Genomic DNA, 13,298 nt, shown 5'->3' with positions numbered 1-13,298 from the left:
TTCTTTAAAATCATGAAGAAAACACTCCGACTGTTCCACTGTTACCGGTAGTTGAAATCTACTCGCAGCTCGCTGCATAAGATTATGAAATCCACCTATGTCTTCAGGTGGTGAGTCTGAAGGTTGTGGAGTTGGTAGAGAAGGCATGGGAATAACATAATCATCCCACGGGGCCAAAGGAGGATTATTCGGTAACTCGCCTTCCTCTACTTCTTTGTCTGAAGAAGTATCCGGAGTCCGGATAGTCAAAGTAGGCTGTTGAGGTTCCCTGACCGGAGACCTGGGTGCCCTAATCTCAGGTTGAGGAATAGGGTCTGGAAATGCTGCAGGTTGGAGTGGAGAAACGACCTGCTGTGGTGGAAAATGTTATCTATAGTCTGCCAACATGGCCTGTAAGTCCTGGATGAGGCTCGGTGGCAGATGGCTGGACTCTGAAGCCCAAGACTGCCTCTGGTATGCTGTACGATGAGGAACTACAATGTCTTCTTGATAGTAATGCTCAGCCTACTCATCATCCTCCTCATCATACTGACATTTAATGTTAAATTCTGAAGTATGGTGAGCTGTCCCAAACACTCCTTCGTTGTCATCATCATCAAAGTCATCCTCCTCCTCATGAGCATAAGTCTCTAGGAGATGAGAGGGTGTAAGTGGCAAGATATAAGAACACTCTTGCCTCTGGTAAGATGTTAGTTGGAAAGTTTTTGAAGAAATAGGTGTAGAAAATGCCTGTATTGTGACTGGAGGCTTTGTAGAAGCAGTGTCTATTGATCTCGGTGATACTGTAGGCAATGGTGACATCTGTGCTTGAATTGTTGTAGGCGTCGACACTGGCTTCGTCGACGGGACCATCGTCGCCGGATTCGACGTCGACTAAATCGTCGTCGACGGACTCGACGTCGACGAAGACATCAACGGTGCCGTTGACGACCGTCTCGTCGACGAGGAATCCAAGTCCGTCGACGATGAGCCCGTCAGTGACGTCGACGACGTGTCCGTCAACGATCCTGTCGATGTCGAGCCCGTCGACGCTGGTCCCGTCGACGGGCTCGACATCGACGGGAGCTTATCAATCAAACCAAGTGACACTTTTCCACTGTTCCTTTAATTTGATTTGCGGTCCGCCTTGAGAATTACTTTGAGGAAAAATTGTCCTCGTAGTCTCCCTTTATATGATCTGCTTTAAATCTGCCATAGTTAAAAAAGGCTTCTATATACTTCACATTTGTCGATTTAAAACCAGCCTTTGATCTAGTCAAGCAAGATAAACGTTGGGCTTCACTGTAGACACTGGTGTTGATGGTTTACTACTCCTTGCACTGAAAGTACTGCAGACATGCAATACTCCCAGAGTTCTCTACGGTCTCAAAGGCGAATGCAGATATAGTTTTGAGATCAATAAAGGAGTCCAACAAGGGTGTGTCTGGCTCCAGTTGTATTCAGCCTATATTTAAATTATATTGTAGATTACTGAGTCTGACCTTGAAGTCTCAGAAATAGGCAATACAGAAGTTCCAGTCGATCTCTTTGCACTTTTATCAGGGGCGGTTGGTGCATGTGGGCAAAAGGGGTGGTGCTCTGCCACACAGAAAAGAAGGAGAGAAAGAGGGGAAGGATAAAACTCTCGTTACAGAGCCCGCAACTGTGCCTGTGCCGAGCGAGATTTTCACTCGCCCCTGAGGCACAAGTGAGAGTGCTTGTGTCATTGAAGAGGTGTGGCCTCTTCAGTTCCAGTGGTTTGATCAGCTCTAGGGCGATATGTTTGCGGCCCTCGGCGTGGCCAACTCGGTGCCATTGGTTTCAATGGTTGGGGGCAGGACAGAAGCACATTCAAAGCAGTAGTGGTCGGGGCAGGCTTGGAGAATAGTCATGAGTTCCACCCTCTTTTCTTTCTGCTCACTGTTGGTTGGACTTTATGAGGGGCTGTAGAGAAGTTCAGGAAGGAGAGTGACTCACTGGCTCCTTCCCAGCCCTTCCTAACATCCAATCAACAGTAAGTAGACGCTCGCAAAAAGAAAGAATACTCGCTTCTTCCGTGAGTGTCTCGCTGCCGTATGTGAAGTGCACTTAGTGAATGCTCCGGTCCAGTCCTGGCTGCAAGGAGGCCTACTTCTGTATGGTAGCTGAGCTCTTCTCACAAAGCTCGTAATGTCAGCAGTATCGTAGCCTGAATGAGAGTCAAAGCAGTTTTAATGAGCCTGCCTTCAATCAGTTCAGCGGTAGATACTGGCTGCGCTCCAATACCTTTGGATCGAGTTCTGTCACTCACTCCTCTCACATGTGACAAAGCAGTATATACACATGTTATCTCTCCGCACGTATGCAGCATTCTCTCCTTCATACATAGCAGTGCACGCACCCGAGAAAGCAGTGGACAGGCACACCCCTCACCTCTAGGATCATGCAGCATTCCGTACTTCATAGCAGTGTACAGGCACAGGTGTAGAAGCAGTGAACACACGCAGCCTTCGCCTTTACCGTTCCATCCTTCATAGAAGTGTACTTGCGTAAGTGTGGAAGAAGCAATGAACACACGCACCCTTCGCCTCAAGGTGCATGCACCGTACAGTCCTTCATACCAGTGAACACAAGCGCCCTTCTCCTGTAGCCTCATGCAGCATTCTGTACTTCATTGCAGTGTACACACGCACGCGTGGAAGCAGTGAACACATGCACCCCTTGCCTCATTGAGTATTCCATACTTCATTGCATCTTGCTTTCACCAAGGATGCGCGCAATCAGATAAGACCACTGTGCACCGCCGTGAAAGGAGGTTCTTTTTGTCCACAGTTTGCTTTGCGCACCCAATTCTTGGATTCTAAAATCAATGTTGCCATTGTTGGCCAAAACAGCAAACAGCAGAACCGGACAATGAAAATAATTCACAGACACGGATAGTTCACTGATACATACAAATTTGATTAAATAAAACATTCGGTTGCAGTTGGGTTAGAAAGGGCAGCCTGTTCCAGGATGGCATAATGGTGCGTCGAACCAGGCCGTCAAGAGCATGACATCCCAGTACAATAATTCCGGCCTGCGATTCGAAAAATGTTTTGTATGCCTGCCTTCATGTTTAAAAATTCCGCCACTTTCCCCAGCTGCCAGCCAAAGATTGTTAGTGTAGGAATGTTTTCCACTCAAAGAAGAACAGCAGCTTAAAAGAAATTCAGTTAGGCACGTATATAAGCTTTGCTCTATATGGGCAAATTATAACATCAGCATATGCAAAGATTGTCCTCTATAGCTCATAAAAATTGGCAATTTCTTAAATGATAAATAATTCAATAGTATTGCTTCATTAACCTTTCTGCTGCCTCAAAGTTGCTTGAAAATGCACCATTTGCCCACTCTTTTTTCAAACTTTTCTCGGGGGAGAACCCCTCCGAAGTTTGTTCGGGCTCGCTGGCTACGCTTGCTCACCGCAGTGTAGTACGACAATAATTTTACGCCTCACCACTTTCAAATGTCACCAGCCGCCACTGATTTTTATTATGTTAAACTGAAAATACAAGCCATATGCTGCTAGAAAGATTGATCCTTGGTCTCTTTGGGTTTTTAATTGTATTTATAAAACAAAATATGCCCTTGAGTAAAGAAGAAAGCTCGCCATCAGTTATCTAGCCCCATCTTAACTCCCACGTAATTAGGAAACGGCTTTGGTGCTCAATGCCTGCTCTGACCCCTTTGTGATGCCCCTGCTCCCAGTCTTCAAACTTGACTCCTTCAAACCTGATTGAATAACATTTGGTGTGAGAGGCCTTGGTGCCATGCTCAGACTGGGAAAACAGCCAAGCAAGCAGTGGAGGTGCTGCTCCCATGGGGCAGCACAGCAATGGGTCATTTACATACAAAAGAAATGATGTTATTATAAATCATTGCAGTCCCTAAAATCGTCTTCAGCCAGCCTGGTCTGTGTGCATAGTTTTAAAACACAAGGATCGCTGGGAGATCCTTTCAAGTGAAGGCAGCACAAATCTCGAATAAGCTACCAATTACCCTGAGAACAAACACCAATCTGCACAGCATTAGCAGAAACCTGAAGACATGGATTTTTCCTACTCAGCCGAAGCACAACACAGCTACCCGATCTGCAATTCCCTAGAGAAACCTCAGGGTAGAAAGACAATTTGATAGCGCTAAGCTGGGTGGATGCTGTGCTCTACAAACGTTCAAATAAATAAAAAAATATATATCACTTTCTTGATTAAGGTTCATTGCCACCCTCACTGAGTACCTGCACAGAATGAGACAGTGGGCACGGTGACGGCCCAATGAGTGATAGTGCTGCAGTGCCTTCCTGATGTTGCAGTTCTTCCTGGCACTACACTCCACAGAAGCTGTGCATTTTAAAGTCAGTCACCCATCTCGTTGTGTTCTACTATTAAAAAAAATAGGAGTCCCCAAGCCTGTTTTGCAGAAGGGCTAAGGTTCACTGACCCCAGACTAGTTGGTGTTACAGACAGTTCGGTCACCAGATGCACATATGTGAAGACTAACATTGCAATGCTAAGCTGTCACAGCCTGTTCCTGTTCTAGTCCTCAGACAAAAAGCAGAACTGGTTAAAAGCAGGAGCAGGCTTCAAACAATGCTCTCCATGGTGGAGCAACCTGCTCCAAGCATTCACTTGGGCGGCAGACAGTCAGAAGACTGGAATTGTTGCAGTAAAACTCCTCCCTTAAATCCAACCACTCTGCCTGCCAACAGCCATCCTTGTGATGCACCTCTGCAGCCTTGACATATGATCATCAATTCAGAAGTTATAAGTCATAATAATACAAAAGCTAAATCCGATACTGTGCTCTGAACCCTTGATTCAGTAAAGTAAATGGAAGTGCATGATAAGGCAAGGTTTTTAGAAATCATTTGAGTAACTTCTGGCTAGAGGACAGAATGTCAGAGGAGTTCTTTCACTCACACAATTGCAGATATTGACCTGCAGGGTTTTGTGATGGGTATCAGAGAAAAGCAAAATTTGAGGATGCCTCCACTGGGGTAAGTTCATACGGGCAATGATCAACACTTTCAGCCTCCCTGATGCTACCTGTAAATAAAAGCATGTACATATGGAGTTGGCTTGGTGCAAGGAGATGGCATGTAGATTATCAATTACTGTACTGTTCGGCAGAGCATTTTCATTGTTATATTGTTCTCAAGGGTAGACTGACCATTATTAATTAAAAATAGCAAATGCCATGGGGTTTGGCTGTCTAAAAGACTTTGGGAGCCGGCTCCCGTGCTGGTCCTCAAACTATGGGCCTGATTTAGAGTGCGACCAACGGGTTACTTCGCCTCAAACGTGACAAATATTCCATTCGCCGTATCACAAGTTCATTATATCCAATGGCACTTGGCTATCTTGTACGCTGTATTACAAGTGGCATTGGATATAATACACTTGTAATACGGTGAATGGGATATCCATCACTTTTGTGATGGAGTAGCCCATCTGCGGAACTCTAAATCAGGCCCTACATAGTAATATAAAAGTCAAAGGCCAACCCTTTGTAATACAATTTACAGGTCAACCTTGCACCATTCAGTGGTTGCAAAGACCTGGCTGTGTCAGTACAACTGTGGGAGAATGAAGTGCAACTGACCTGGCTCTACAGATCCTCTGATTGTTCCAATTACGTTATAGATCCTGGTTACTTTGTTGTTGGTGTAGACATGCATTTTGACCTTTCTAAAAAGAAGCGGGAAAAGACAAAGAGTTATGGTTTGCATACATTTAAGGGAAGCAAGACAATTGTTTAGGTAGCTCAGGGTATCAAGGTCTCACACTGAAAAGTCAATTATATTTAAAATGATATGAAGCAACTAAAAGGAGAAGTGATTGCTCAAAAAAACAATAAATATCCATACATATTCATAACTTAAATTGATTTACTTAAGTATGTGCTGCTTCATATAGCTTATACTGCCAGTCTGCTGGGAATCTAAGATCATCTGGAAATTTAAGACCTGTTCTTTTTTTGTAATCCTGTTCAATTCCTGGTAACCAGCTGCTTATGTGCTTTAACATTGAGACCTGTGAGTGACATTTATGTGCTAGGTATATATCCTCAACTAAACTACAGCATTTCATGAAAGCGTAACATTGCTTGAGGTGTTCTTTTAGATGGGACAGCTTAGTTCAGTACTCACTATACAGATCAGATGTAAACTGATATTTATCCATCCAAGACCAAAACAAACACAGGTAAGTCCTATGGGTCTCGCCTGTGACAATGCGCTGCAGACTACTGGCTTTGCCAATGATTGTTTTTGTATCCAAATGATGCAGTGTGTGAGCATGTATGGCAACCATCATAGAATAGTTTTTCTTAAAGCTTAAGAAAAGGCATTTCAAGATGGCTACCTTGCATACACACATATGGTGACCATTTGGATTGTTTTCATTTTAAAAACACACCTAGATGACAGCTGTGTGCACAATCATGTATGTGCAATGGCCATCATGAAATGTGAGTTGAATGTAAATTAGAAAGAATTTCAAGGTTGCAATTGTGAGCCTGACTGGCATTCATTTTGAAATGGAAGGAAAAACATTCAAAGGTGGTCACCCACTGATGCAGCAGCAGGAGGCAGTTGGAGCAAATGCAAGGGACTCTTAGCGGGGATTAGGGCTGCATTTTGAATAAAGTAGGAAGGGCAAGGAAAGAATGTAAAGCACGGACGACAAGTAAAGACAGAGAGTGGGAGGCAATGCAATCCATGACATCAGCAGTGGACAGATACAAGTCATCCAATCAAAACATGGTGAGACTGAAATTCTTCTTGGGTGTGATGAACACAAGAATAAGAAAGGCAACCATCAAATAAGGAGGATGGAACTGAGACAGACAAGGGAATGCGGCAAATTATGAGCAAGGAGTAGATATACAGCCCACTCTAAATCTATGTAGGATACAAAAGGTTGACAATGAAAATCTAAATCTGTTTATAAACGAGACCTGAAAATGGCCAAACACTCAAAAAAGAATTTACAAGAAAATAATTTAGTTCATATATTTGCTGGATTGGGAGTTAAATACAGCTTACAGGCAACACCTAAAAATACAGAAAATAAACCCACTCAGGTGCCACTTGCGATCTTTATAACATCACACATGACATTATCTGAAACATGAAATTCAACATTAGTAATATCCTTTAATTTATACAAATAATGTAATCATTACAAAATTACAAAATCACACTTATACATATATAAAATGTGAAAAACCAGTATACACTACCCACTATATACTTTTACATTGCTAAACAAGGAGTAATGTATGATGACACTTCAGTAGCATACTTTTAAAGCAATGCATCTTCCCACCAATATGGCATGCTTTGGATAAAGATTCATAACCTGAAAAGAAATTGTGCACTCACCAATTACCTGCATTCCCCCCTTAACTAGCGTAATGACTGAGTCATTCATTATCTCACATACTGTGTTAATAAGAGCGCTTGCCAACTTTCAAACAAGGCGAGTTAAGTGTAACTAAATACATTGTTATGTCACAACTTGTGATATAATCAAAAACAGATTTTTTTCAAAATGTTATAAATATAGTAATACAGAAAGGTGGTTAGACAACAATATTTATGTCGCACTTACTAGATATTAGAAAACTGACATCAAATTACTGAAATTGGACAACAATTAATCAAATGTATGTCATATGAAAGAGCAGAGGTCGAATAGGTTTTCAAGTCAACTTGACTCATGCATCAAATAGGGCAGTAACTACTTAGAAACATCCAGTTCAGACTATGAAGAGTCTCTGGTAAAGTGGCAGCTTTGCCTGCTTTAGTGTTTTCTACATACAGTGCAGCTCTCCTTGCTTGAATGCTGAAAGTTTTTTTAATAACCTTTATTTATCTTTTTTTAAAATAAAGTCACAATAGGTATACAATTACAAACCCTGCAGTGAGATGAGATCCACAGGAAAGTGCAAAATGTGTAGGTAGTACATTATCACCTTTGCATTACCAGTTATCTTGTGTCAAAAAGCTTGTCATTCAAATATATGAGAGATATCAGCTCACATCCTCCTCAGTTGTACATTCACTTGTATCCGAGAAATATTGACCACTTAGATATGCATCAGGGTTTAACAACAAATTGTATAACTCTCTCCACGTCCCAAGATCCTCTTCTAATTTTTCATCCCCCCTACTGGCCTTCATGTGGGCCTCCTTGGCCAGCGTCTACTCACGCACATCCTTTACTCATTCATCTACTGTGGGGGTATGCTTTCCCATTCATGTTACTGCTTCCCTGCGCTTTGCTAAAACCAGGAAGAGTTGCAAGAGTTTATAAGCCATCTTGCGCTTCTTGGGCTTTGTAATATGTCAAAAGTAAGTAGTGTAGTGGTGTTGTATCCTCCCGAAAGCCTGGACCCCCTTTCACTAATTCCACCACCCGGGTTCAGAATTGGATACACCTCAGGGCATCCCCATGCTAGATGCAAAAAAAACGCCCTTTCTGCGCTGCATCGAGGGCACGCATCTGAGCGGTCCATGTCGATACAGTGCAGTACCATTGGGGTCATATATGTGTGGTGTAAGTAGTAAAAATGTATCAACTTGAAGCACGCATTGCAAGATACAGTATGTGTGAGTGTATTTATATTTATTGCTTTCCACTTCTTCTCGCTTAGGGTTTCCGGCACATCCCTGCCCCATGCTGCCCGAGCTCTCGGTGAAGGGCCCACTCTGTCGACCCTTATGGCATTATAAAGGAGAGAGATAAGTTGACGCCAAGAACCACAAGTGAGCATTTTATCCAGAAGTTGTGTCGTCGCCAGGAAATATGTAAGCCATGTCACCCTAACCAAGTCCAAGAGTCCGGTATACTGTAGATATTGACCCTGACACAGTCCAAAACACTCACAGGCCTGCTCATAAAAGATGAAAGCTGCGTTTGGAAACAAGTCAGCTAGTACCCGTTAACCCCTCTTCCTCCATGGCTGGAATAACAATGCCCATCATTTTCCGCAATGGGGCAAGAATCCATTTAGAGAGTTCCAGGTGAAACGCTGCGTGCCTTAGTATTAGTTCTACAAACAACTGCCAGATGCTTGCAGTCTGTTTGACCACATAGGGCATGTCTCTGAAGTGCCCGCACCCACCATCAGTGCCGCTTGGAGCCTGTCCGGCTGGACTCGCCCCCTCACTAGTCTTTTTTCCCAGTTGTCTCCCTCATCCAGCCACTGGGTCACTTGATGTGAGCTGCATAGTAATACAAATCCAACCTGGGGGCTTCCAGTCGCCCTCCTCATACAGCCGGGTTAAAGTGTTCAAGGCAACTCTACTGTGACGGCCAGCCCAGTATAGGGATACCCCTACTGAGTTCAATTGCTTGAACACTCGCATGGGAATATTGCACAATTAGTTTTGGAGCATGTACAGGCAATGCGGTAGAACCACCATCTTAGACACCAGCAGCCTGCCAATGAGAGAGAGAGGCAGAGTGTTCCAGAACGTCACTGATCACTTTAGTACTATGATCACCCTATTCCCGTAGTACATCGAGTATCTCCTCCACTGTGAGTCGTGCGTCTAGATCCTTCGGTCCCACCAGCTGTAGGCTCGTCAGTGCCAACCTCTTTAAGAACGGGACATAACACTCTGCCCGGACGAAATTCTGAAAGTTAACGCACTTCTACCTGTCTGAAAGTCAAGATTGTACTATATGTGGTACATCTGCCTGACTTATGCCGACTTGGCCTCCAAAATTTATTCTAAGAAGTCCATATATTGCAACTTTTCCACGCTGAATCTCCCATTGAGTATTTAGAAAATTTAGAAAATCCAACTAAAAAGTGTCTTTCAAAACAGGCTTCTTCAGGTTGAGTTTTTTGCTGACATGCTATGGTCAGTGAGTACTCAAAATATAAAACCATAAGAAAAAATTATCACTAAAGGCTAACACAAGTGTTTTTTATTATTACTGCTGAATGAGATGTTAACTTCTTGACAATGTGTATGAAAGTCAAATCCTACATTCTGTTCTAACATATGCTGTTGACCACATACCAAGCAGCTATTTCAATGTTAATGAATACCTCAAACGCTACATCCTCCTAGGATCCTACAAAACATCAGCCATCTTATTAGTTTGCAGTTATCTAGTATGTTTAATCAGAGGCTTTCACGAGGACGTTTTCCTACCATGTGGAAACAGCCTGTATATTGCCGCTTCTAAAAAAAAAAAAAAACTTGAACATAAAGGACCGGGCCAATTACCGTACTATTGCGAGACTCCCTCTTCCTGCGAAAATTATTGAGAAAATAATAAATGTTGAACTCTACACTTTTATTTCAGACAATCAAATCCTACACCAGAGTAAGTTTGGATTCAGAGCGAGTCATAGCACGGAGACGGCTCTGATAAAGACCACGGAGGAAATTCGCACTGCGCTGGACGGCGGAGAGTCCGCAGGTCTGATTCTGCTCGACTTATCCACGGCGTTTGATACCGTGGACCATACACTTCTGGTTCAACGATTAAAAGCCATAGATGTAGGAGGAAAGGCCATTTCCCTTTTCAACATCGTTTTTATCAGATAGAACCCAAACAGTACACCTGGGCGATTTTAAGTCAGCACCTTTTGTCTTGCCTTGTGGGGTACCGCTGGGCTCCTCATTGAGACCTACACCTTTTAACATGTATGTTTCCGAACTCACTCCTCTAATTAGAAGTTTTGACCTAAACCCTACTTCCTATGCCGATGACACTCAGTTGGTAATTTCAACAGTGGACAAGGAAGTTAATTACTCCCTCAAACTACATGACTGTATGATCGCCCTGAGCAACTAGATGAGTAGGTACTGCTTTAAGTTGAACTGAAGCAAAACTGAGGTGGTGTTGCTTGGAAACCTTTTTCCACCGTGGTTGCCAGCTTGGTGGCCAGACACCCTTGGCCACCCTCCCACACCAGTAGCCAAAGCTAATAATCTGGGGGTCATTATAGACGAGAAACTTAATTTTAAGTCCCTGGTTTCTAAGGTTGTGTGTTCCTCATACCTTACCATTAGAACCTTAGGCAAGATTCTCCCATTTATTCCCAAAAACAGCAGAAAAGCGATGATGACCTCCCTGCTTTTATCAAAATTGGATTATAGTAATGGTCTATATGCCAACCTCCAATCCAACCTACTCAGAAGGCTGCAGGCAGTGCAAAACACCACTGCCAGACTGGTCCTGGACGTGCCCAAATATCAGTCCATTAGGTTAGGTATCCAGGAATTGAATTGGCTGCCAGTTGGTCAGCGTGTTAAATTCAAGGCTCTCTGCACTGCAAATAAGGCACAGCACAGAGAACGCCCACAATTTCTCTGGGAGATTTTCAGTTGGTATTCTCCTAATGACCTTTATGTTCGGCCAGTGCCAACTTGATACCCACCTCCAGATTGAAAAAGATGAACGGGGGTCGGAGGAGTTTCAGCTACAATACCATCAAACTAGCAAAGTAACTAGAAACAAGTCAATTATATTTTTTGTGAAAAAGTCATTTAACGGCTCTGTACCACAAGTAGGGTGGAGCAGACATTGTTGACATTTCCCCAGTCTGGTGCCCTTTGCCCTCGGATTGGCAAACAAACGGGGTCTAAGAACTCAATCCCCGGTGCATCGGAGCCATCGCGGGGACCCTCTTGCAATCGGAGATACATTGACTCCCTCAATCGGTTGCTGCTGTCCAGGGCAGTAAGCCCCAGCTGATGATTTGATCACTGGAGGAACCGGCTGATCGACCGCTCCCCGATAGCAGCCCGGGAACTCCAGTAGCTGCGGCACTGAAGAGATCCCTTGGGCTGATAACGGGAGGAAGCGGAGTCTGCCCCGAGGATACCAACAACCGTGTTTCGGACCTCTGTGCTGGATTGCTCACCGCGCCGCATCGGCTCGCTCCAGGAGCCTTGCAGATGCAGAGTTTCCTGCCTGCTGCATCGGCGAGCCGCAGGAAGTGGAGATTGTGATGTGCCATGTGATCCGGCCTCAGGAGGTGGAGTCCGACCCGAGGACGCCAGCGGCCCCGCTTGGACCTTAGTTTCTTTTCTTAGCCCCCACGCCCCACCAGCTGCCTCCTGCACAGACCTGTGCAGTCCTGGTTGCACTTTGATCCGGTCTGGGAGGAGATTTCCGACTGAGGACGCCAGCAGCCCCACTCGGGTTATCTTTATCTTCACTACTTGGCCTTATTTTCTCTACTTGGTTACCAGCTGCTCCGCCTCCGGTCCGTGCGGTTCTGGTTACCATCGCTGCTACCAGCATATCATGATCACACGGAAGAGCCCCATCGCTGGCAGACCCTATTAATTTAATTACTTATTTTATTTGCTCACATCTGCCCGCCTTCCCCAGTTCACCTTCACCTCCTGAATCGGCGCCTGACCCCTGAAGTGAGGAGTGCCACTGGGATAATATGTGAGTAAAAACACACTTGATAAAGGGCTATGAGGGTCAAAGTTCTGAGTTCAGCCCTATAGCTTGCTGAGAGAAACCTTGTTCTCACATGCTATCTCACGCAATGTGAAGCCTGTTTCTTCCAAGCTATTACTTCCCTAGCCAGCATTTAAAATGGCTGCCACCTTAACAGCAGCCATCTTGTAAAGGGTCCCTTCCAAGTTAATAACTGTATACCTATTGAAGATTCTCAAATTTTGCAGACATCTTTCAATGACTACCACCATAATAGCAACCATTTTGTAACGGTTCCCAAACAAAAGAATAAGCCATCTTGTAACGGTGGAATATCATCTAATCAACACCAAGACAGCATCAAGCTTGTAACTAAAATGGCAGCCATTTTGTACCGGCTAAATCTTAGATTATCAACAACAAATCAGCCGTCTTCCTGTTATGGACCACAACTAAATGGCAGCCATCTCATAACAACTATCTCTTTATTCCTATTATCTCAATCAGCATTAAAACCACCCAAGCCAAATTACATTTGCTATCCTGTTATGGACCCTAACTAAACAGCAGTCATCTCATAATGACTATTTCTTTATTCCTATTATGTCAATCAGCATTAAAATCACCCAAGCCAAATTACATTTGCTTACACCCACTAAGATAGTTTTCTTCTTGCTATAGCGTCCACCAAAACAACAGCCGTCTTGAAAGAGCTACCCACAGAAGGAGAATTAGCATTCACTAACAACCATCTGAGGACCAGAGCTCAACCTATTTGTTTTATGGTCGCTCCACCACTGTCCAAAGGAATTTCACAGCATGGCTCAACCAAACATGATACCAGAAGGTAACAGTGCATACTCTATTCAATACCCC

The 13,298-nt window shown here is 43.9% G+C and overlaps 1 protein-coding gene across 1 annotated transcript in view; it reads right to left on the bottom strand.

Annotated features, from left to right (window-relative positions):
- The window catches only part of LOC147663082 (glutamate carboxypeptidase 2-like), a 222,372-nt gene that overhangs the window by 80,892 nt on the left and 128,182 nt on the right, over positions 1-13,298 (bottom strand). The window contains exon 7 of the mRNA XM_086950692.1: positions 5,602-5,687. Within this exon, the coding sequence (XP_086806818.1) occupies positions 5,602-5,687 (86 nt within the window). The remainder of the gene's footprint in view (positions 1-5,601; positions 5,688-13,298) is intronic.

This window comes from Lissotriton vulgaris, unplaced genomic scaffold (genome assembly GCF_964263255.1).
Source record: "Lissotriton vulgaris unplaced genomic scaffold, aLisVul1.2 SCAFFOLD_3341, whole genome shotgun sequence".
NCBI lineage: Eukaryota > Metazoa > Chordata > Amphibia > Caudata > Salamandridae > Lissotriton > Lissotriton vulgaris.
This window is presented reverse-complemented; position numbering and strand designations above follow the sequence as displayed.